This window comes from Numenius arquata, chromosome 6 (genome assembly GCF_964106895.1).
Source record: "Numenius arquata chromosome 6, bNumArq3.hap1.1, whole genome shotgun sequence".
NCBI lineage: Eukaryota > Metazoa > Chordata > Aves > Charadriiformes > Scolopacidae > Numenius > Numenius arquata.
In genome coordinates this window covers 43,733,943-43,756,397 of record NC_133581.1, presented here as the reverse complement: position 1 = coordinate 43,756,397, position 22,455 = coordinate 43,733,943, and the positions used below count along the sequence as shown (strand labels likewise).

The 22,455-nt window shown below is 45.8% G+C and overlaps 1 protein-coding gene across 1 annotated transcript in view; it reads left to right on the top strand.

Annotated features, from left to right (window-relative positions):
* Positions 1-6,721: 6,721 nt before the first annotated feature.
* The window catches only part of CDAN1 (codanin 1), a 33,858-nt gene continuing 18,124 nt past the window's right edge, over positions 6,722-22,455 (top strand). The window contains exons 1-11 of the mRNA XM_074149077.1: positions 6,722-6,817; positions 9,442-10,142; positions 11,726-11,950; positions 14,229-14,422; positions 14,859-14,978; positions 15,903-15,981; positions 16,375-16,495; positions 17,521-17,630; positions 18,326-18,415; positions 19,660-19,735; positions 21,931-22,139. Coding sequence (XP_074005178.1) covers positions 6,722-6,817; positions 9,442-10,142; positions 11,726-11,950; positions 14,229-14,422; positions 14,859-14,978; positions 15,903-15,981; positions 16,375-16,495; positions 17,521-17,630; positions 18,326-18,415; positions 19,660-19,735; positions 21,931-22,139 — 2,021 coding nt within the window. The remainder of the gene's footprint in view (positions 6,818-9,441; positions 10,143-11,725; positions 11,951-14,228; positions 14,423-14,858; positions 14,979-15,902; positions 15,982-16,374; positions 16,496-17,520; positions 17,631-18,325; positions 18,416-19,659; positions 19,736-21,930; positions 22,140-22,455) is intronic.

Below are 22,455 nucleotides of genomic sequence, written 5' to 3'. Positions count from 1 at the left end.
AATGAAATCTGCGTATTAATTAAAAATACAATGTTGTCACCCCATAAGAAATTAAGTACTGAGTAGTAAAATCTGCAGCATGATTAGATTAAGTGGAAAGTAGTTCCAAGATTGATTGTTACCATTGAGGAAGACAAATGTTGAGTCCTTCAAATTCTCTTGCTGAGTAATTGCAGTTCCCTTCCCCTCCTTGGAAATCTTCTAAGCCATTCTTTTCCTTTTAAGTTTTCTCAGGCACCCAAAACCATAAAGAGTTAATGCCCTTGTAATGGTCATTTGTACATAAAGTTGTAATTATTTATTTTCTCATTTGTACCATATCAAGGCTTTGTACAATGTCTTAAGTTTTGTTTTCAAATTATTTTGTATTTTATTTTTATAAACTGGTTCTAAATAAAATATTCATTCAGCATGCAAAACTTCAATTCTTGCTTGTGTTTGTATAATGATTTAATTATTTATAAAGCTTCAGTTGAATTTTTTTCAGTATGTTTACTAATGTAACCCTGTACTTTAAATGGGGAAAGTGCTTTGACAGTGATTTTTTTTTTCCCTGTTACAAGAAAGCAAAAAGCAAGTGTCTGTTGGTGCTACTGCAACGTGAGTCAGATGTTCATGTTGCAAGTCGGAATGATTGGATCGATGCAAGTTTTACTGATTTAGTAGCTTCGTGTGTTGTTTATTAGTAAGAACAGAGAAACTCAACCGGCCTCCTCAGAAACCTCCCTTTCTGTTTGCTCTTTCTCTTATCCATACTCTCTGCATTCAGCCAAACAATGATTGCCACAGCCAGACCAGATCTAGTTTAGTAACAGCGTGGTGGAGCCCAGCCTTGTTGTTCTGAAGAGTCAACTACTTCTTTTTCGGTTGTTTTTGGTTGTTTTTTTAAACTTTTTCCTTCAAAATTGTAATTTCTTATTTAGTCAGAAGCCACCATAAGTTGATTTCTTTGGAGATGATGAGCTGAGTTTTTACAGCCTCGAGGAGACCTGTCTCATCCTCTGTACAACATGCTTCAGTGGCAGAGAGCAGAGAACTGAGCGCATGGAAGTTGTCACTGAATCCGAGCAGTTTGTGCTACGTGGAAACGCGGCATTAAACTACCAGCTGCTGCAGTTTCCTCCAACATCCTTTCATTTCTCTTTCTAGTAAAACTAGGTAAAAGAAGTATAGTATCATCACAAGTTGTGTTTTTGGTTTATGCGCCTGCATGTCTTAGTCCTTGCGTGCTGTGGAAAATACTGCCTGCTTTTTGCACAGCAGAACAAGGTTTTTAGGCAAATCCACAATAATTGGAGAAAACTCCCTGGATCTCTTTCTTGGCATTATCACTGTTATACCTTGTATGTAAGGCAAATTAAAAGCCAGCCCCTGTTCAAATCATCGGCAATATTTTCATTCAGCTTCGTGACCAGGTCATTAGCTCTTGTCATTTATATAAATAGCCCAAAGTGCTTCAGATGACAGGAAACAAACCGGGTATTCATTTACTCAGTAACAGTGCAAGAAAATTATATTTCATCTTGTGTTAAGAGTAGCCAGAAATTTCATGGTGTGCTTCTGAATGGTGTGTGGTTTTGGTACTCCCAACATAACATTTGTTTGATCACAGAAAAGGCGCGTAAAGAAATAGCAAACCAGCTGTATTAATTTGAAGATGAAAATAACGAATTTGGGCACTCTGCACTGGCGACGGGTAGCTCAGTATCTTTCCTTGCTTAAAATATTACGTAAATCCAGATCATACCAGGGATGGGAGAGTGGTTTTGATCTGGCTCCAGTATACATTAGTGGTACCACTGGCAGACTGTGGGAGAGAAGCAGTATTGGAACGAAGACGCTGTGGCAGATGGGTATTGAGGTCTGGTAGTTGTCTGACCGCGCCAGTGTCTTTTAGCATTGTCTGGCTTCTCGTCTTCGTTCATACAGGAGATCCAAGCTGCCCACTCAGCTCTTGGGGTCTCGCTGACTTCTCTGCACTCGCACTGTAGCTTCCTCTCATCTAAACTTGTACTCGGACATAATAAAGCTGTGTAGCAGACGGGAGCCAGCTCTCCCTAGAAATGCTGTGGTAAGGGAAATTCAAGCATTAACAATCGGAGAAAGAACTGAAACATTGAAAGAAAGTCAGACAGGTAAGAACTGGCTGTTACAACCAGGACAAGCTGAAACCGCTGCCCAGAAGGACCAGGTAAACTTTCGATCACATTTTGCTAATCTACTTGGAATGTCACAGTAGCATTAATTGGCTTCTTTGTCCAAGAGAACAAAATACAAATGAAGAATGCCTTCTTCAGTTACAGAAAACACTGCTCGAGAGAGACTGTCTGTACTAATGGGGGAGAAATAATATTTCCAACAGGTTAATTTGGAAAGCTTTTAACAGCATAGACTAAAAAAATCAGATTTAGAAGGATTAGTTCTTTCCAGTTTTTAAACCCAGTAATTCATGAATAAGGCAGCAATACCTGTCACTCGCACTGTCTCCTCTCATTAAGGTAAACCTGAAAATAACAACCTCCAAGGAATTAATCCCAATTAACAGTGTGCCGTACATGTATATGTTTTAGTTTTGGGAGATATTTGGATGTTTTTTGGGTGAAGGGAAACACTTGCTAACAATGTGATTGCCCTGTGTTCACCTTTTATAAGGCAGCAGCTGTCATTTTTTGAGGGGTGTGTGTGCGATCTGCACACCGTAACGGTATAATGGCTGAAGTTAAAGGAAGTACTTTAAAAGTACATTTTCATACAGCATAGTGCTCTGCCAAAGCCAACTGCAAAAATGACATATCTTACCCTACAATTACACGTTCTTATGCTGGTATAAGAGAACCAAATTGGGTTGCCGTTCTCTACATCATTTGCATTTGCTAAATTCTTGTGCAAAATCACTGGAAAACTAGAGGCAGCCAGTCATTGCTACAGGCCAAATTTATCTGTAGAACTTCAATATTGGTGATAAAAGCTTAAGATGACCTGCGTGATTTTTGCGGTCACTGGATAAAACGGCAGGTGAGAGGGCTTGTTCCCCCTCCAGTACGGACACTGGGCGTATCAACACAGCACTGCTGCTAATTTTGAATTAGGTGAAGTAGAACAATTCCAATACGTAAGCGTTAAACATACCAGCCTCAAACACATCTCAGGAATAGTGTCAGTGACAATAGCTTCCTCCTCTCTAAATGTGAAACGGAGTTTCTTCTTTTTCACATCGGCATAAAATGATCCCTTTGTGCTTGTTTCAGAGTTGACACTTAACAGGTTACTTTTTGCTCCAACTCTTGTTTTTCTTCTTCCTTGGATATATAGTTAAGAAAATGGAAGATTTTACTCATCTCTCCAATAGGTGAAGATAAAAGCTTCATAAACTATGCAAGAGCGTTTGTTCTGTCTGGAGTGGTCAGCCCCTGCCTCCTGTAATTTGTTTAACAGCAAATCTAACTTCCGTTTCATGTAAAACAATACGGAAACTTTTTTTGCTCTCTGTACTTCAAATGTCGCGGTATTGGTTTCAGAAGGCCGGCAAAATCTCACGAAGATACAGCCTGCTTATAAACCATAAGGGGAAATATTATTCCATGTCAAAAACAGGCATCACTCATCAATTACTATTTTTTTGCTGTATTTCTCTATTTTAATCATGTGACAAGAAAGAGCCTACCCTGCTAGTGCAGTGAAACAAAACGCCTCTGAGGAGAAGGTGCATTTGACAAGCTGGGAACGAACAATGCTGTATGAATTCCGAGAAGTACATTCATGGATCAACAGCTCAGTCCTAAACCATTCCTAGAGTAAGCAGGTATGTCAAGCTTCCTGTGACACCTTGCACACAGCTCAGACTTCAAAAAAAATATCACAACAACAACCACCAAGCAAACACCTCCAACATTATTAGGAAGAGCAAGTACTTAAAAAACCAACTACTTCTGAGGTTTGTTTAATCAAAAAACTAAGCAACTTGTGTAAGACAGCTCCTGCCGGTCAGTAACCATGTTACTTTTTTACCCCACTCTCATGCCTTTTATTTTTCAAAAGGTCACATTAAACAAAGGACAATACAGACAAGAGTCTTAGTCAAAATAAATCTGTTTTTTGTTTTTTAAAGAGAGGATAAAGAAAACAGAAAAAAATTATTAGCCAACTGCAACAGAGTTAACAAACAGGAGACTGATAATTAGTGTTTAATGCCACCTATAGTGAAATGTTTCCCACTGGGAAAAACGTGGGAGGCAAGTCCACTTTGCTCCTTCAAGGTCACAGGATGGAGCAGAACATACAACAGCACCTAACAACACAGTCACTTTACATATATTCAAGTTTTTACACATCTGCAAAGCAGAAGTAGTAGCAGCCATTTGGATGTTCTTTCTTAATGGTTCTCAAGGGGGGCCTAGGGAACTCGGAAGGACCTGGTTCTTGTGACATGGAGCTGGAGCTGCAGCTGCTGCTTCTGCTGCTGCTTCCAGCCACCTGCGTTCTACCTCTGTCTTCAGCAGGGGAGACCTGGGGGGAGCCTGGGCTCAGGTACCCAGCCGGGGTCTGAGTAGAGGTGGTGGCATATGTGGTTGGGCCAGTGTTGTTTTTCACGTAGACGTTTTTGATAGCAACAAGCGTATGTGCCATGATGCTGAGGCTGTTACTCAGATCTTGCATGCCTTGCTGCAGCAGCCGAAGGTTGTGGTTGACACTGTCAAAGCCAGACTGGATCACCTGCATCTGGGTCTGCTGAATCTGCACTAGGTCCTCTTCAGTTATTTCATTTTGGTCTGCCTGGGACCTGCCTTTTGTTTTGGCTTTTACTTTCCCAGAGGAACCACCGCCCGATGTCCCCAGAAAAGGTAGTTGTTCTTGGCTAGGTGGAACCACCGCCATGTCCTCAGAGCTTTCTTCTGGCTCTACCACCTTCACTACTATTTCTTCTTTGAGGTTCATCTTCTCAAGACCGGATTGATGAGATGGGCCAGGATCGTCATTAAACCCTAGAGGAGATGGGGGGAGAGGAAAAGCAAAGGAGAGTAGTCAGTGAGAAGCTTCATGGCCTCAGTGGTTAGTGAAATGTGTTATCTACTAAGCACTAACATTAGTCCTTGACCCAAGACTCTACAACTCACACTGCATTATCTTTTGATGCTTTTAGAATACATATTACCTCAATAAGTGGGAAGAAAACCGTTCACCAGTTAACCATACAGCTGCATGCTACAGATCCCCTACCAGCCCCACCACAGAAGCCAAGTTTTGGGTTCCAAGAGCCAAAGTTCCTCGCAAACTCATTTCATGCTCTACTGTGCACACTGTAACCAGTAACAGCGTGGCCAAAACACTGTGACTGCCAGAAAACCCTGGGTATTGAAGGTGATCGTTTCAGCGCACTCATGCGATGTCTCTCGGGAAGGTATGAAGTTACATACTCACAGCACTTTGTGCTGCCGCCAACTGCGCGCTGGCACGGCTTTTCGCATTTGCAAGAGTAAGTCCTACACAGTGAACACGGGGAGCTGGGTCTAACGCCTCAGGGACAGGCATCTACTACGAGACAGGGTTTACTCTCAGGCGCTGTTTGGATGCACTCCTGTGACCTACAGCCCCAAATCTCCCAGTTCTCTGTGTGTCTGTGTATCTACACGTTTCCAAGGAGAGAAAGCAGTCATCCAAACCAGGCATTTTCAAGCCCGGCGGGTACCCGCAGCCCCCCGCGCCCACGCAGCGAGCGGGGAACCTGCTGCGGCAGCGGATCGGCCCCGTTCCTCCCCCGGAGACCGGGGAAGCGGCTGCCGGGGCCGCCGCGGCGGCGGGGGGGGGGGGAGGCCGGGCGGAGGCTCCGGGTCAGCGCCGCGGGGGTCGGTCCGGCACTCACCCATCTCCCCCACGACGGCACCGGGCAGCTCCAGCGTGTCGATGCCGCCCACGATGGGCACGGCCTCGGCGGGCAGCAGGGAGCCGTAGGCGCGGTGGTGGCGGTGGTGGTGGAGGTGGCGGCGGCCGGGCGGCGCGGCGGCGGGCGGCATCTCCTCGGGGGCCAGGAGGAGGCCGAGGGCGGCGGGGCCCGGCGGCCCGCAGCCCTGCGAGAGGCGGCAGAGCTTGCTGCGGTCGCGGCGCTTCAGGTCCCGCCAGCGCTTCTTCAGGTCCTCCACGTCGCGGGGGCAGGCGGCCACCGGGTTCACCTTGTGCCGGATCAGCTCCCACACCTTCCGCTTCTGGCCCGGGGAGGCGCGGCCCGGCCCCGCCGCGAACAGCAGCTGTTCGTGCTTCAGCACCTGCTCGATCAGCACCTCCGTCTCCGCCTCGTTGAAATTCGCCTTGCGCCGCTTGGGCGAGTCCTCGGCCATCCTCCGCCGAGGGAGGAAGGGCGGGGGGGGCGACCGGGGCGGTCCCCGCCCGGCGCCGGCGGGCGCGGAGCCGCGGGGGGCGCCGCTGCCCCTTCCCCCGCCCCGGCCGGCGGCCGCCGCTAGGCCGGGCCCCGAGCCCTGCTGGGGAAGCAAATACCGCGCATGAGAGGAAAAGACGCGCACGGGCCGGCGCAGGCGCCCCGTGCCCCGCGTGTTGACATGGGGAGGGGGCCCGGCCCCGGGCCCGGCCCGGCCCGCCTCCCCGGCGGGAATCCCCGCCGCCGCCGCCGCCCCGCCCCGCCCCCGGTTGAGGGAGGAGGGGGGACGGGACATACGGCGGGCCTGCCCCCGGTTGTGCGCGTGCTCGGCGGCGGCGTTAGCGGCCGGGAATGGCGGCCGTTTTGGAGCTGCTGCTGCAGGAGGAGGTGGCGGTCAGCGCCGTGGTGCGGTGGCTCCGGCACGGCCCCGGCCAGCGCCCGGCTGAGGTAAGGCGCGGCGGGTTGTCCGCCCGCCCTTTCTCCCTCCCTCCCTCCCTGCCGCAGCGCGCCCCGGCCCCAGCGGCCGCCGCGCCACCCCCCGGCTCCTGGGGCCGCGCGGGAAAGTTTGTCCGCCCCGGCGCCGCTGTGAGGGGCGAAGCCCGGGTGGATCGACCCAGGGCCCCGGTCAGGGGGCCGGGAGCCGGGGCCGAGCTCCGGCGATCGGCCGGCGGCGCCGCCCCCGCCGCGGGCGGGATCTGAGCGGAGCGGCGGGAAGGCGAGGCCGCCGGCGGGGAGCTGCTACCGGGAGCTGCCACCGGGAGCAGCGGCGCTGGTGGCGGTGTGAAAACCGCTGAAACGCGCGGGGTTGAGGCGGGGGCCGGGCGGCGGAGGGCCCTGCGGTGGCTGGCGCGGAGGCGAGGCCTCGGTCCCTTGGCTGCCGTGTGGCAGCGGAGCGCGGCGGGAGGGCAGCGGCTGCCCTGAGGTAACGCGGTGGAAGGAGGGGTGACACTTGTGACAATTCCCGCGGCTCCGGCGGGGAAAGCAGCGGTGAGAGACGGACGGAGCTGCCACCAGCACCGTGCGGGCACCATCCAGCGCCCCAGCCGTGGGCCCGGCCCGGTGAGGAACTTGTTGGGTGCCTCAGAGCAGCCGGCACGGCGGCGTTCGACCGACTGCTCGTTCCCTCTGTGTGCTGAGGAGGGTCCATCATGGCTGGGAGCGGGTTCTCGCTGGGCTTTGGGTGGGCTGAGCTTTGCAACGGGATATGGCCGGAGAACTTGGGTTCGTGGGGTAATCACAGTATAATCGGGGTTGGAAGGGACCTCTGGAGATCATCTAGTCCTACAAAAGCATTCGTAGCCACAGGTGAACTGTGAGCGTTTGTATTTCACTGATAACCTAGAGAAGCAGTTCGTATTTAAAGCATTTTCTGCCCAAGAGAGCCCCTCAGAGAGTGTTACCCAGCATTAATTAAAATCAAAACTTACTGGTGTCACCCATGTGAGTTCGTCAAGTACAGCTGTCATCCTAGCTGTTACGCGGGCAGAAGGGACCGGCATTTGGATATAGTCGGGTGTTGCCCGAGCTGTGAGTGGCAGAAGCCGAGCTGTGGGGGTTCTGGAGCTGGAGGAGCCGGCAGCTCGGCCAGCGCTGCGTGGGTGGAGGGTGCGGGGGCCCTGTTTGCTAACCGAAAAGTTTGTCCTTGCGAGGGAGTTGCCAGCCACCTTTGGCTGCTGGGAGCAGCCCCGTTGCTCCGGCATGAGAAAGCAAGTGGGAGGCTTGCAGCTGGATCTGCTGACAGGTCGCCTGTGTCCGGCGGTGGAGGAGCCGAACCTCTGTCAACTTGCGCAGAGACAGATGCACGGTGAAAGCAGGTTGTGCTCTGAAAAGCTGGAGAAACTGCCTGACCTCGTGCATCGTGCAGGCTGTAATCTTGTCTTTCTGCCTCCGCGCTAAACCCCGTGTGGCACCTGAGGAAATGTCAGGCTACATCTTGCTCTAGCTTTCATGGCAGCTGGTTAAAAGACGGGTCTTCTGATACCTCGCAGGGTTTGTGTTCTGGCCTGCGTTTTTTCATCGAGTGTTAGAGTGCTAAAGCAGTGAGCCTTGGCTGCTTGGCTTGTTATCCAGGCTGTGTCAAAGTCTCCTGCTTCTCCAGGAAGCTGAGTTGGTCTCAACACTTCCAAATATAAATTTCAGCGTCTGTGTTGAGGATTGTAGGAGTCCAGCCCTGGCTGTGCTTTCGCTGCCTCCTTTCATAGAAAAATGTCCTTCAGAAATGGCGTTTGCTCTCTTGACTTTTCATTTAGTGGAGGTGTGAATATGAATGAACAGGAATATGCATGCAATGATTTTAATATTAGTAAGACATAAGTTGCTACCCTTGAGAGCTTCTTCGGTTGTTGTGGCAACTGTGGGTTCGGTCTGTGGTGGGTTTTTTTTAAGTCTCTTAAGTATAAACTTCGTGTACCTTAAAGTCGCACAGTCTCTGTTTAGACCTCTGTGAGGTCTCAGGGGAGCAGAATTATTTAATTGAAATTGAAGAGCAGCTTTGGTCTCGTGTTTGACGCTACGGGACTCCCAAGTGCTTAAACAGTTGTTGTTATAGCACCCCTCTGTGGAAGCAGGTGGCATTCATAGACAAATAGGGGACGGAAAAGTTGCAGATTTTATATTTTTCTATTAGAATTAGCTGCTTCAGTTATCGATGTCTTTGAAATGTTGGGATTAGGAGTGCCAGTTGCGCCAAGTTCTCCCTGGCCGAAGCTTCAGTAAGTATTACTGATGTTTCCATGGAACAGTTCCACAGTTTCCCAGTCAGAGACCAAAGTGAATGACTCCATCTGAAAACTTCTGCCAAAATAGCTTGTGTGGAGGCTGAGTTTGAGATCTATGACCAGTGCTAAGGTGGTTTGAATTTCAGTGACCTTCTTTGACAAGTCATGTTGTTTCTTATTGTGTATTGCAGTCCCACAGTTACTACTTAAATGAGTCTGGGCACACGGGAAGAAGGAATCTTTATATATAGCATCTTTATATTAATGCTTATATTTTATATTTATAATATATGCTTATATTTATATTTTATATATAGCATCTTTATATTAATGCTTTGTTCTCTTTCCTTGCAGGATAACCACATCCACGACAAGCTGGTATCTCTTAGTTTGCTTCAGAAAGACTTTGTGCCTTTTCTGCTAAACTTTTTAAGGGAGCAAACCAGCCAGATCCTGACTAATGGGCCCTCTACTCCTGCTAAAACCCCCAATTCCAAGGCCCACGGGAGCCAAAGGACTGGATCAGAAAGGAGGGCAGGCCACACAACCAGCAGCCGAGTGCAGCTCTTTTCCCAAAGGACTTCAGTGACCACCTGCACCACAGACACCAGCTTTTCTCCTGCTGCGGCATCCAGCAGCTCCTCTTCCTTTTCTGGGTCAAACCTCTCTAGCCCTTGTGGTGACTTCCCCAGCATGGTCTCCAGTAGCAGCCCGAGCTTTGGGTACAGCCCTGTGCTTAACCACGGTGAGAAGCGGTCATCTCAGAAGGCCAGCTTGGGAAGCTTCCTTACAGCCACGCCTGAGGCCCTGCCAGCGAGACGAGGCCGAAGGAAAGGCAGCAGCTCTGTCAGTGCCTCTGGCCGGCAGGTAGCTCGGGATCTGGGGCGTTCCCTTGCTGAAGAGGAAGATGGAAAGAATGACAGTGTCCCGTGGAGCGGAGGGAGAAGGAAGCGGAGTGAAGTGCCTCTTGTTTCTGCTAGATCCCCACCCAGCCAGCTAAATCTTAACAACTTGGAGGAGTTTCCGCCTATGGGTGCTGCCTCTGGCTGGACAAAGTAAGAGCAAGTCTGCCTCGCTGTCTCATGTGGATTTTGCTGCAAGTTACTGTTCCTTGACTAGCTTGTCCTGTTGTGCATGTCCAGATACACAAGATGCTGTAATAAACAATACCTGGGGGCTGGCTTCTGGGCTTCTTTGTCAGAACTGCTTTGTTATGGTGGCCACGTAGGGGAATGTTGCTTCAACAGGCAGTCAGGTTTCCACTCTGAGAACTCTCCCAAGGCACCTCTTTAGCCTCTCGCTTGCGGTGCTGCCTGCAGCTTCCCGGTGCACAGACCAGCTGATACAAAGCTGAGCACATCTTTATCCTTGCAAGTCCTAACAAGTCAGCATTATCTTGGCCCTTCACATTTCTCATTTACCGCAATAGCAATTGCTAGTGAAGAGCAGTCCTGGAAGGCTCTTCAGCTTTACTCATGCTAGCAAAAAAGCTTTGACATTCTGTGGCTTCTGGTAACAGATTTGAGTGTGCAGCTTCATTTGTGCCCTGTAATCATGGACAAAATAGCCAGCTGAAGGCTGTCTTCTCTTTGGTCTGCAGCAAGCCCTCGTCTCCCCGGTGACTTTGGCTTAGCTTCTGGGCAGCTGTTTGTGTTGTGGTTGCCTCCATCCTTTTCTCTTTGAGATTTTACTCTTTTAAATCCTTATTACCAAGTGCCAGGCTTTCATGTCAGCCCGTGTGCTCCATATATCAGGCACTGGTCTCTGCAAGTGGGACTTTATAGTTGGATGTGCGAAATTCCAGCTGAAAATTGATAGGTCTGTGGGCCCATGCAGCAAATCCACATGCTGGGTCTAGATGATGCTTTGGCCAAAGGAGATAAGGTGTGTTTCCAGCATAGACAGTAAGTGTGTCTCCCTCAATTGCACTGTGCCCAACTAGGAAAAAGAGTGAGGAAAGAGGTCACGGAGTGTTTGGAAGCCAATGCTATAGCGATTTTGAGAACACCATAGCAGTTAATATGTAGCAACCAGCTTTTCCTTGAGAAGTCTAATGCTTAATGTTCCTGTATCTCATTTCCAGGGTGTCTCTTACTGCATTGCAGAGCCTCTTCCTAAAGGACAAATCTAGATAGTTTATGCAGTAAGGATGAGTTTCCCTGAACTTAAAGGGCTTATGGTAACTGGGGAGCCTGGACTCTCACTGATAGACAATGCAGCTTGATCGTTTTTGTGGGTTTTGGTTGTTTTTTTTTCTTTCTCATGGTGGTGTTAGAAACTGCTGGTGAATTAGTTTCTTACTAAAATGAGGCATATCCTGTCCTCTCAAATTAGAAATGTTTGGAAGAGTTGTGTGGCACTGTTATCTGTTCTAGGCTTGATAACTGGTAATTAATTTTGCAGCAAGGGTCAGCAGGCTGTTTTTAGCAGTCCACATCTCCGTGACTTTTTATTCAGTGACCAGAATAAAGTCAACAACTATACATACAGTTTAGAAATTCAGTATCCTGACTCTATATCCATTTTATTTTAGCATGAGGCTCTTCTGGAAGAGCTACATGCGTATCTGTCTTGAGACCTATTTTTTTGTTGTTGTTGTTTAGCTTGATTTCAGTGGAATCACTTCTCACTTTTTCAGCAAAAGCAAACCATCAAGGCGAATCAACCCAACTCCCGTAAGTGCTGAACGCCCCCTCTCAAAACCAAAGATGTGCTTCACTTCTACGCCTGTCAGCCAGCCTCCAGCTGCTCGTTTTTCATGTGGGTCAAGCCTTGAGGCCTCTACCGCTGTCCAGGAAGGAAACCTTACGTCTGTGATAAGCAACAGCCTTCAAGAGGAGAGGGAGATGCTGAAGAAAGAACGGTACAGTCTGAGCAGGGTGGTGATAGGCTTGTATTGATTCTTAATTCTCTTGTCTTAAGGCGTTACCAGTATCAGAGTGGAAATGACCAGAGTAATATCCAAAACAGATACTGGTGACCTTAAACTGTAATTTGCTTAAATCCAGCTGTGTCTCTGGTATTGGACTAGGATGTTAATGCAGCTAGTTCACCTTTGTCATTTCAGAGGTGTGCTGACTCTGACCAACGACCCTCACTTTATCTTCAGCAGTTCAGTCAGTCCTCACTGCTTTCACTGCCTCTTCGTGGTTGGCCGCACACCCGTGGTGGCTCTCTCCTGTACAGCTTTCCTTAGATTGCACAGGCGAAGCGAGTGGGTTTGAGCTGGTGTAATTAGGCTGTGTTTGGAGACTGTGCCTGTGATGGAAGGCATAGTCTGGTTTAAAGAAAATGAGTTAATGATGCAAATATGGGGAAAATGTTAATGATTTTGCACAGTAGGCAGACTAACACAAGCTTGCAGTCAGACGGAACAAAACATGGGTAGCATGAGATTGTGTTTTAAAAGTTACTACTGCAGTTTTCTACTGAAAATTATGTGTGCTGGGAGATGAGGTGAATTCTAGCTTCTAATTGTGTCTCTGCCGTTCAGTTACTGTGTGACTTTCATCCTCTGTAAAATGGTATCACTGCTAGCCTGTGAGGATTGATACTTCAGAAAAAAGCAAAGCACAGTAGTAGAGAAACTATTGTTTATAATTGCTGACAGAACTGCTGCTGCTGTTTGTAGATTATTTTTTTGGTGGGGAAGCTCCTCAGGACATGTGGGTGGAATTCTTTTCCTGCTAAGCTTTGCAGAGAACTGGCTGAAACAGACCGAATAAAGTCTCATGAATTACTGTTTGTACTGGACCTGTAACAGAACTGCTCAGGATTCAAACCTGCTTCTGTGCACTTCAGTGAAGCATGTATTCCAGTCTGAATTCTACCTGAAATGTCCCACTAATCCGTATAAACTAAAGTCAGTGAAATAGTGGTATGTGGGCTGGATCTTGCCCATGAGGGATCTCATCTGACCCATCATGCTTGAAATGGGCAGTGCTTGGCACTCGGAGCTGTGAGCTGCTGCTGTGTCCTCAGTAGTGATGAAGTGAGATACAAAACTAATGCAGCCCCCAGCCAACTGTGTCCCTTTGAGCATCAGCGAAAGGTGAAATTCATGCTTTGGTAGATGACAACACCGAGGCAGAAGTGAAGCAGAGTCTATCTGCATTGTTGGAGTCTTAACCTTGGTGGATTTACAAAGTGCTTAATAAATAATTTTCTTCAATGCAGTCAGTCGCATGCTTATGTTCATTGCAAGGGAGATGTTATTAAATAACCTTTCTACTATCATTTTGGGACTAATTTGCTCTTCATTGCAGTGGTTACAGTAGAAATAGGCCAATAGAAAAAGTTCTTTGCCGCAGTTAAAAATATTTCTGTCTTCCCCAGAGCCTGTAAAGTGACTTTTAAAAATTTTACTTTTGAGACAATGTGGTAAGAGGTGATGTGTCAAGTGTGGATGTTTCATTGGGATCTTTAACAATCATTTGATATTGCTGTTACTGGCTTTTTTCCTGCTTCTCATGTGTCTTATGTATGTCACTCTGTTGCTATGTTTTGGATGACCTCTATAGGTATATTCTTTTTACAATATCTGTGTGTTTAACTGAGTGATCGTTGTTGATTTAGAATCCAGCAATTAAAGTAGCTTGTTCCTTCTGTCATTTAGCTTGCCAGTATGAGATTTAATCAGTTGTTGCATTGCCTTTCCACTTAATGGTATTGGATCTTCTCAGGGCATGATTAACTTATAAACGTGTCTGAAGGTATGGATGTGAACCTTATTTTTATAGATTTGGTAAAGTGTCTAGCTGTCAGAATTTGTATGTGCAAAATTTTTTTGGGGACCTGGTCTCTAACAGACTTTATGTCCTTAACAAATATCAGTTTAGATGAGAAGCAGGAACAGGTTAGTTAGATAATTTGGTCAAAATGCCATGCTGTTTTAGCAGAGTTGGAACTTGAATGTGATTCTTTTGAGCCTTTTGACTGTTAGCCCCAAGATCCGTTCTGGTTAAGAGAAAGATGAGTTAAATTACTATGATGCTAAATGCAGCTTTAGGCAGTGTAAATGACATGGTTAGTTATTGCAGGAATTCCTTTATGCTAGACTGTGAGAGAAAGACAACTTCTGGCCACATGGCTGCTGTGTGTCATCTGCTGTCACATGGTATGTTGCTTCTCTTGAATTTCAGATGCAAATTGCTGCACCAGGCGTCTTCTCCTGCAGGAATCTCTCTGGATCCTGGCACTCCAACTAAGCCTAGCTACACTCGCAGCGCTAGCCTTCCTGCTGAAAGCCATCTGGTGACCTGTGCAAATCCTGCTAAGGTTTCCTGCAAGAAACAGTTGGAGTGTCTGGCAGAGCTCTATTCATCATGTATAGCAGGTGAAGACCCAGGAGATGTGAGACTGACCTTTCTTGGGGTTTTGAACTTGCACGTGTGTTTCAAAGGGGAGGTAGATGAGAAGCAAAAGTTGTGGGATAGTTACAGTGTACAAACAAATAACATCTGGAAAAATGAACCAAGCCAACACAGTTATTAAAATAAATGGATACTAGGTAAAAGTTTAGGGAAGGAGATGGACCTGATCCAGTACTCTGAGCTGCAGTAGGCTGAAGTTGTATGGCCCTGTCTGAAACCAGACCCTTCCCTGACCCATCTGTCCTGTCATTCCCATATTGATTTACGCTGTGGCTGGGTTTGGGGAGGAAGTTCTCTGCTAACTGTGCCATAGAACAGGTATCTGTATTTTTACCTTCATTTGTTAAGGCAGGTCAATACTGAATATCCACCTTTAGTATCTCATTTCCTCTCTTCCAGAAAACCTGGTGCCAAATATTTTTCTGGAGCTCTTTTTTGTTCTGCAGCTGTTGACATCTAAAGGCACTTCTACTGCAGAAGATGGGGATAGTGACCTTGAAGTCAATGAAAGAAGTAAAGGTAGGAAATAGTATTGTGGGAAAAGAATATTGCTTCCGTGAAGTGCTAATGTGATATAGATTAGTTGCCGTTAGCTTGAGCAGTTAGTCTTAAATTCCATAAAAGCACCATATTACCACTGTGGGAATCATCTGCAATGCTGAAAAAATCATGCATGTCTGGGAAGTGCTTACACAGTATGATAGAGTGGGATTGCTAGATACTGTTTGATCTAGTTTTCTGCTGTTGCGTGAGATTTGCTGGAGCTACTTGCTATCACTGGCTTTCAAAGAGAAGGAAGGATATGCTAAAGTCTCTCCTCCATTGGTCCTTGCAACTCAAAAGTGCTGTTGATCTTCTATGTGTTTCTTGAATTTAAGGTTGGGTTATGATTGCAGAGGACCCATCCGTATAGATGCATAATTGTTTCATTTCTTTTTCTGCAAATTCAGACTTAAGCTTGATGCAGTTAGTAGTTCGATGTGGATATAAAAAACAAGAGTGGCTTTAAGATGAGACTGGCATACCTCCTTCCCCCCTCCCCAAGGTGCCCCAATTTGATTACCTTTGTTTTGCCACTCACTGATTTTTAGGGCTGAGATTAGGAACACAAAGTCTCCAGCTATGGGAACAGCAGCTAATGACTGGTTGCAGTTGGTCTGCTTTTTGTCCTGGATCTGCTTACTTTTGGCCAAAATGTTGAGAAGGAATCTTTTCTTTCCCCTATGGCATTAAACAATTCAGTTGCCTTTAATGTGGAAGGACAAGTATGGGAGGATTTGTCTATACAGGTGGCAGGGAGTGGGAACTTCTGGAAGTTGGATACTGGTCTGGAAGACTATTTTTGGGTATGGCAGCTCCTGCTTTCCTTGAGAGCTAATTGTTGGTCTTTTAGTTTATAAATGGTGATAGGTGCTGTTGTCTCATGTTTCTTTTTTTCCTTAGATGCGTCAGGGAGACAGCATTTCCGAAGTGTGCACAATTGTGTTTATTTTGCTGTTCAAGTCTTGGATTATCAGTATGAGTGAGTTGAATATTTTTTTTCCTCTGCTCGTGTCTGCAGGTGTGTGTGAGATTAAGAAAATGTGTGCTTGGATTTTAGAGCTTTACCACTTATAGGCACAGGGTTGTTAATTTTCCCTCAAAACATACAACTTGACATGGATTTGGCTGTCTGTGAGTTTTCCTTGCACTGGACTGTCTACCTAACTTCAGTGTAATTATGCAAGAATGGGAAAGTCATGAGATGGGAGCAATAAAAAATGGCACTACAGATGCCAGTAGGATTTCACGCTGGGTGCCTGGGGCTTAGAACTCTTTACTTGGTAGCCTCATAAAACATGAGCATAAGCATTTCTTTAGCTCTGATCATGTGTTGTTTATGTCTGTCTGGGTTTTATCCATGTTGTCTTGGCAGAATTATTTCCCGTTTAGAAAAGGGGATGCTGAAGCTTTTGGCTGAAAACGAACGGATTGCATCTTTTTCTCCCACCTTGCACGAGAGGCTCAGGCAGGCTTATGAAAGCAGCACGGCCAAGGTAAAAATTGGCAGACCTCAACTGATGTTGCTCCAAACCTTTGTGGTGTTGCTTTTTTATTTGCAATGGCTTTGATGTTAAATTCTACTTTGAATATCTTGTCATGTTGTCTTTGCCAAGTGTCTGAAAGTTAGTTTTTTTTTCTTGTCAGCGGGTGAGTGAATTGCTGGGCCCAGTGGTTGTTAGCTGGGAGTCGCTGCTGGCTGGCCTTGCACTGTGCTCCAGGCCCTGACTTCAACCAGCAACTTTGACAGGGTCAACTTTTGCTTTTGAGATTCTCACCTACTAAACATGGATCCCAGAAGAACAAAGGGTTAGATGCAATATCAGAATGTAGTTTGAAAGAAGTGGATTTGTTTCATAGCTACAGACTCCGTTTGGGCAAATGAAGCTTCAGGGGAGACAATGCAGCTTGTGAAAACTGGTTTCCTGATCTAATTCTCTGGGTTAGGGAACGAAAGCTGGATGGTGGGAATTCTTCTGTAGTGTATTTTTTATCTTCTTTCATCCATCTTTTAAAAATGGAAGTTACTCTTAGCAAAGAAAGTCGGACTGAGCTAGGACATGTCAATAGCTGAGCTTTTTAGTTAAAGCTGTAAATAAATAAAGGTCTCTTGTTACTTGAAAACATAGGCTTTTCGAATAGGAGAAAGAATAATAATACAGGCATTACCAGCCACTGTCCTCCATTCTCTGGAGCCCTATATTGAAGGTGCACTTTGGCTGTTTGTAGAACATTCTTTCCACACTGTATCAATGCTGGTTGCAATCTGTTCTGCAGAGGTTTCTTGGAGAGACAAGATGCTTCCACTCACAACGTTGAGTGATTCTGCCTCTGTAGTGTAATGTAGGTTGTAAAACTGCTGGTGCTTATTAGCAGTTAGGAAATGGCTAGTGTCCGAACAACTCAACTAGTGGTACTTGGTTTCCTCATCAGACCTTTTCCTTGCTTTCTCTAGGTCTCAGATTGTTGGATAAATTAGAGACTTGTATTAGTCTAATGATTGCCTTCATATTTTTAACAGGTGTCTCTGCTGCTGCCGTGCTCTGTGCAGTCTGTTTCTTTCCAGCCGGAAACTGACAATCGCTCCAACTTTCCCAGTGACAGAGCATTTCACATATTTAAGAAACAAAGGTGTGTTTCTTCTACTGTTACTCTATGGCTCACAGGGTATAATCTTTCCATGACTGTGAACAAAGGATATTAAGAATGTCTCATGTATGCTATACTGTAGAAAGATCTTGAGATTTTCACTCTAATTAAAAAAAAAAAAGTCTTTGTCCATATTGACTGCAGGAGCTAAATGCTTAATGTCTTTAGAGAAGAACAGCCTAATTCTTCAGGAGTTATTGAGACTTGTGGTTAATGCCAGTACAGTGTGTCACCCTACTGGATTGCTTCTGCATATAAATCTGGTATGCTTTTATTCTTCCTGCCACCTCCCTCCATGCTTGCAGCAACAGGGTGAGGGGAGAATGGCAAGTTGTCTTGGTCCTTTTTTCTCTCCTCATAGGTATTATTTCATGTGGCTTATTCTTTCCCACCTCTCAGTCTTCAGTATGTCTAGTAATGGGTGTTTTGGTCATTCCGTCAGAGCTTGGGCATAACAAGCTTAAGCACTTGCTGTCAAAGACATGGAAAATGGAAACTCGCTGAAGTACCACTAACACTAATGAGTTTTGCAAAGGTATCTGAATGCTTAGAGGCTTGAGTTATTTAATCTGAGGTAGATTCTTGCTGGGGAGCTTAGGAGCAATTGAATATTCAGTTGTTGTTACTTCCGATGTTGAAGAGTGGGAATTCATACCCTTAAATATCTTGATTCACAGGGATATATTTTATGAACTGCTGCGTGAATGGGAGGATAACCATGAAAAAACTGGCTGGGACTTTGAAAGAGTTCTGGGCAATAAGATCAGGTAAGAGTCTTACGCAACTTCAGATAGTGCTTTAATGTAGCTGAAGTGCTGGTGCAGCATACTAGACTCCTCTGTGTTCTCCCTAATGATCTTCTGCACTAATCTGTAGGGAGCTGTGCTTCTTGGAAGATACTGGCCATGTAAACTTGCTTCTGTATGTAAAAGTATCAACTGTTATCTTAAAGAAATAAGCCGTAAGTGGCAAGGGCCCCATTTGGCTTACTCTAGGTCTTTCTCTGTTCATAATTGCAGAAAGAGCCATTCTCACAACCAGTACGTTGTGGTATTGATGTTGTCATCATATATCATAGAATCATAAAATGGTTAGAGTTGGAAGGGACCTCAAAGGTCATTGAGTTCTAACCCCCTTGCCATGGGCAGGGACATCTCCCACTAGACCAGGTTGCTCAAAGCCCCATCCAGCCTGGCCTTGAACACTTCCAGGGATGAGGCATCCACAGCTTCTCTGGGCAACCTGTTCCAGTGCTTCACCACCCTCACAGTAAAGAATTTCTTCCTATACTTGTGTCTGCATTTCATGTTCCCAATCCCCACCCTCTTAAGCATGCAGAAGTGTGTTGTATGTTCAGAAGCTCTTAGCTCTTCTAGTTATTTCAGGGGATTCTAGTGTATTGGCTCTGAAAACAAGACAACTGTGGCTCTTCCTATGGAAAGCAAACTGTTTTATTCATTTATTGTTTTATCAAAATAGAGTATTTATAAAGAAACTATTATAGTTTTGAAAGCAGTTGCCATGTGGGTTTCTGTGTTAGTCTTAATCACCAGCCTGCTCAAGTTACATGTACGAAGGTGACTTTTCACCCCAGGAGCAAAACAAAGCTGAGATTTAAACTGAGAAATTTTCCTTCTCTTTGGGCATCAGAAATACTGCTGTTGCTGTTTTCTTATTTGCATATGTGTGAACTCTCAACTCGCTGTTCTGCACAGGGGAGAGCGGGAGCTGAATGAGTTAATTTTAACAGCATTATTACAAGAAAGGAGGGGTCTTTTTTATCCCTAGACGTGTGTCTGCTCTGCAGGTGCTCAGGGAGAATTTTTGTTTCCATGGTCAGCAGATGGGGCTCAGTGCTTGGTTATAAAGATGTTGCTCTTTGCAGCGGCCTTTGGAGATCGCTTTCTTAAAAGCAATTCTTTTATACTTTTAATGTAGCCTGAGATTAGAACACCTTTTTTTGTTGTACCACAGAGATCCAGTCAGCATTTTGTGATGTTTTCTTTTGCAGGTCCATGATGGCTCACCTATCTGCAACCTGCAACCACAGCCATTTTGCCAGGCTCTTTCAGAAACAGCTTATTCAGGTAAATGACTTGGTTTTTTTAATGAAGATGTACATCAAAGCTGATTTGATCCTTCCTTAAACTGAGAAAGAAAATTGTGTCTTGGATGTTTCTTTGAGATTTTCCTATTGAAATTTTTTGGGAGAGCTAAGTTTTTAGGATGAGAATTTCCTTCCTTTTCCAGAAATATATATCAGTGATAAATTACTGATGAACTCTCTGTAAACCAGCAGTAAGGCACACTGAGCACATCACGGGCCGTAAGAATTCATTCTTTGTGGTTATTTACTTTGCCTAATTTTAGAACAGTTACAATTTTTAGAAATTTTAAGGATGCATTTTGATGTCTATTAAACGAAGAGGTTCCTGGTTATGTTCGTTGACAACATGAGTGTACTACCTGCAAAGAGTTTCTGGGGGTTCTGTGTAACACTGCAACAGCTTCTTTTGGATACAGTATTGCTGTTGTAGTTGACAGGGGTTTTTTTGGCCGGTGTTAGGCATTGTCTGACTTCACTGTAACTGAAGGAATGAAGAAAGAAAAGATTCTTCTGATTAGAGTATAAATGAAGAAAGAAAAGATGCTTCTGATTAGAGTATAAATATTCAGTGTGTTCTCTATAAGTGGCTGGCTTCTTGGTGGGTTCCTCTTGGATAGCAAAGCAGACACAAAACCCCGACTTGAGTATTAGCCCACACATACAGCCAGCAAGTTGTGAGCTGCTGGAATGCAGTCTGAATTTGCATCAATGTCCTGTCTGATGTGTGTTCAGTGTTGTAGGAAAGAGGTGAGATGGACTATGTTGCATCAACAGGATTTAATTAGTTGTGGGTGCTGTATTTCTCCTTTCTATCTGAGTCTTCTTAATGAAGACTGCAGGGTTTCACAAGGTAACCGAAGATTTAAACTGGTAACTAGGAGTCTTCAATGAATCTGTGTCTGACTAGAAAGTGATTTGCAGAATCTTGCGTGTATTATGATACACGCACAGAAAAGAACCTAGACTGAGGATTGGTGTCGAGGCCTGATAAATGAAAGGTTGGGAAGTGTAACAAGATGTTATTTTGGGAGGGCAGGATGCTCAGTTTGGAATAAATGGACCTAGTAATTGTTCACCTGACATACATAGTTAAATGTTGCCTTTTAGTGTGATCTCTCTCACTAAAACAATCCTGACTTAAATGTAGGAGTAAGCAGTCATCTTTTCCCTTTACTCAGGGTTGGTTAGGTTACATCTGGAGTACTGTGTCCAGTTTTGGGCTCACCAGTACAAGAAAGATACTGACTTAGTAGAGCGAGTTCAGCGCAGGGCCACATAACAGATTAAGGGCCTGGAGCATTTTTCGTAGGAGGAGAAGCTGAGAGAGCTGGGACCGTTCAGCCTGGAGAAGAGAAGGCTCCAGGTTATCTTAGCACTGTGTAGAAATACTGATGGGAGGGAATGAAGAAGAGGGAGCCAGATTCTTCTCAGTAGTGCTCACTGACAGGACACGAGGCAATGGACACAAATTGAGAAAAAGAAAATTCCACCTGAACACAAGAAGACACTTTTTTACTGTGAGGGTGGTTAAACACTGAAACAGCTTGCCCAGAGAGGTTGTGAAGCCCCAGTGTGTGGAGACGTCCAAAACCCGATTGGATGTGGTTGTGGACAACCTGCTGTGGTTGACTCTGAGCAGGAGGGTTGGGTTAGACAATCCATGAGGTCCCTTCCCTTCCAACATAAAACAGTTCTGCAATTCTGTGATTCTTTGTCTTGAGTAGTACCTATGTGTTTGACAGAGGGGGGCATTTGTTTTTTAACTTTATTTAACTTTGTGAAAACTCCAGTAAAACCTGGTCTGGGAATGCATAGTGCAGTATCATGGTCCTTGGAGACTGGGCTAAAGATCCTGCTGAGTGGTTCATGAAGACCATGCGAGTGATAGGTGTTCTCTGCACACATCCAGATGTAACCTGCTAGGTGTGCCTGAGTTAGATGTATAGGATCGGAATTCTATCTGTCAAGATCCCTAGGCTGTTTATGCTCAAGATGGGTAGCATGTTTTGGCATGAGGAAAAGAGATCTTCTGTACATGGGCCACCTGAAAATTCTATGCTTGAATTACTCCTGAAACAGTCTTGTAAGGAAGGGAGAACATGTAGGGTGAGAGAAGAAGTGAAATGATGCCTCATTATGAATTTTCCACCTCACTACTCTTTCTGTCTCTTGAAGATGTGTAAAGGTCCCATTGGTGGTGGTGCAAGCTCGGGAGACACCCCAGACCAGGATGTCCTTAATATGCTGGGTTCTGATAATCTGAGCCGACTGAAGAGGCTGCAGGAAAGATTTATTGTTCCTCAGAGCATCAGAGGACCTTGTCCACCCCCTTCCTTTCCAGGGTGCCAGCAGTTCTTCAGGGACTTCATCCTCAGCGCAGGAAGGTTTGCTGCCCGTGTTTTTGCTGTTTCCTTGGTGAAGTGTGTGGGTGAGTGGGGAACACCAGCATGTTGCTCTTACAGTGAGGAGTTGTTTGGAGAGCTTGGGGCATGGTGTGACCTGGGCAGAGCAGATAAGAAATGTTTTTAAGCTGCATAATACACACTTAGTTTTCTTGGCCAGCACGCATGGTGAACATTTTGAGAAGAAGGTCCTGTCTGGAGCACAGAATGTGCTTGTGTGTGTTTTTGTGCTACATTAGGCTAGACTACATGGTAATAATTTTTCTTCTATAAAACCATATCTTGTCACAGGCCATCA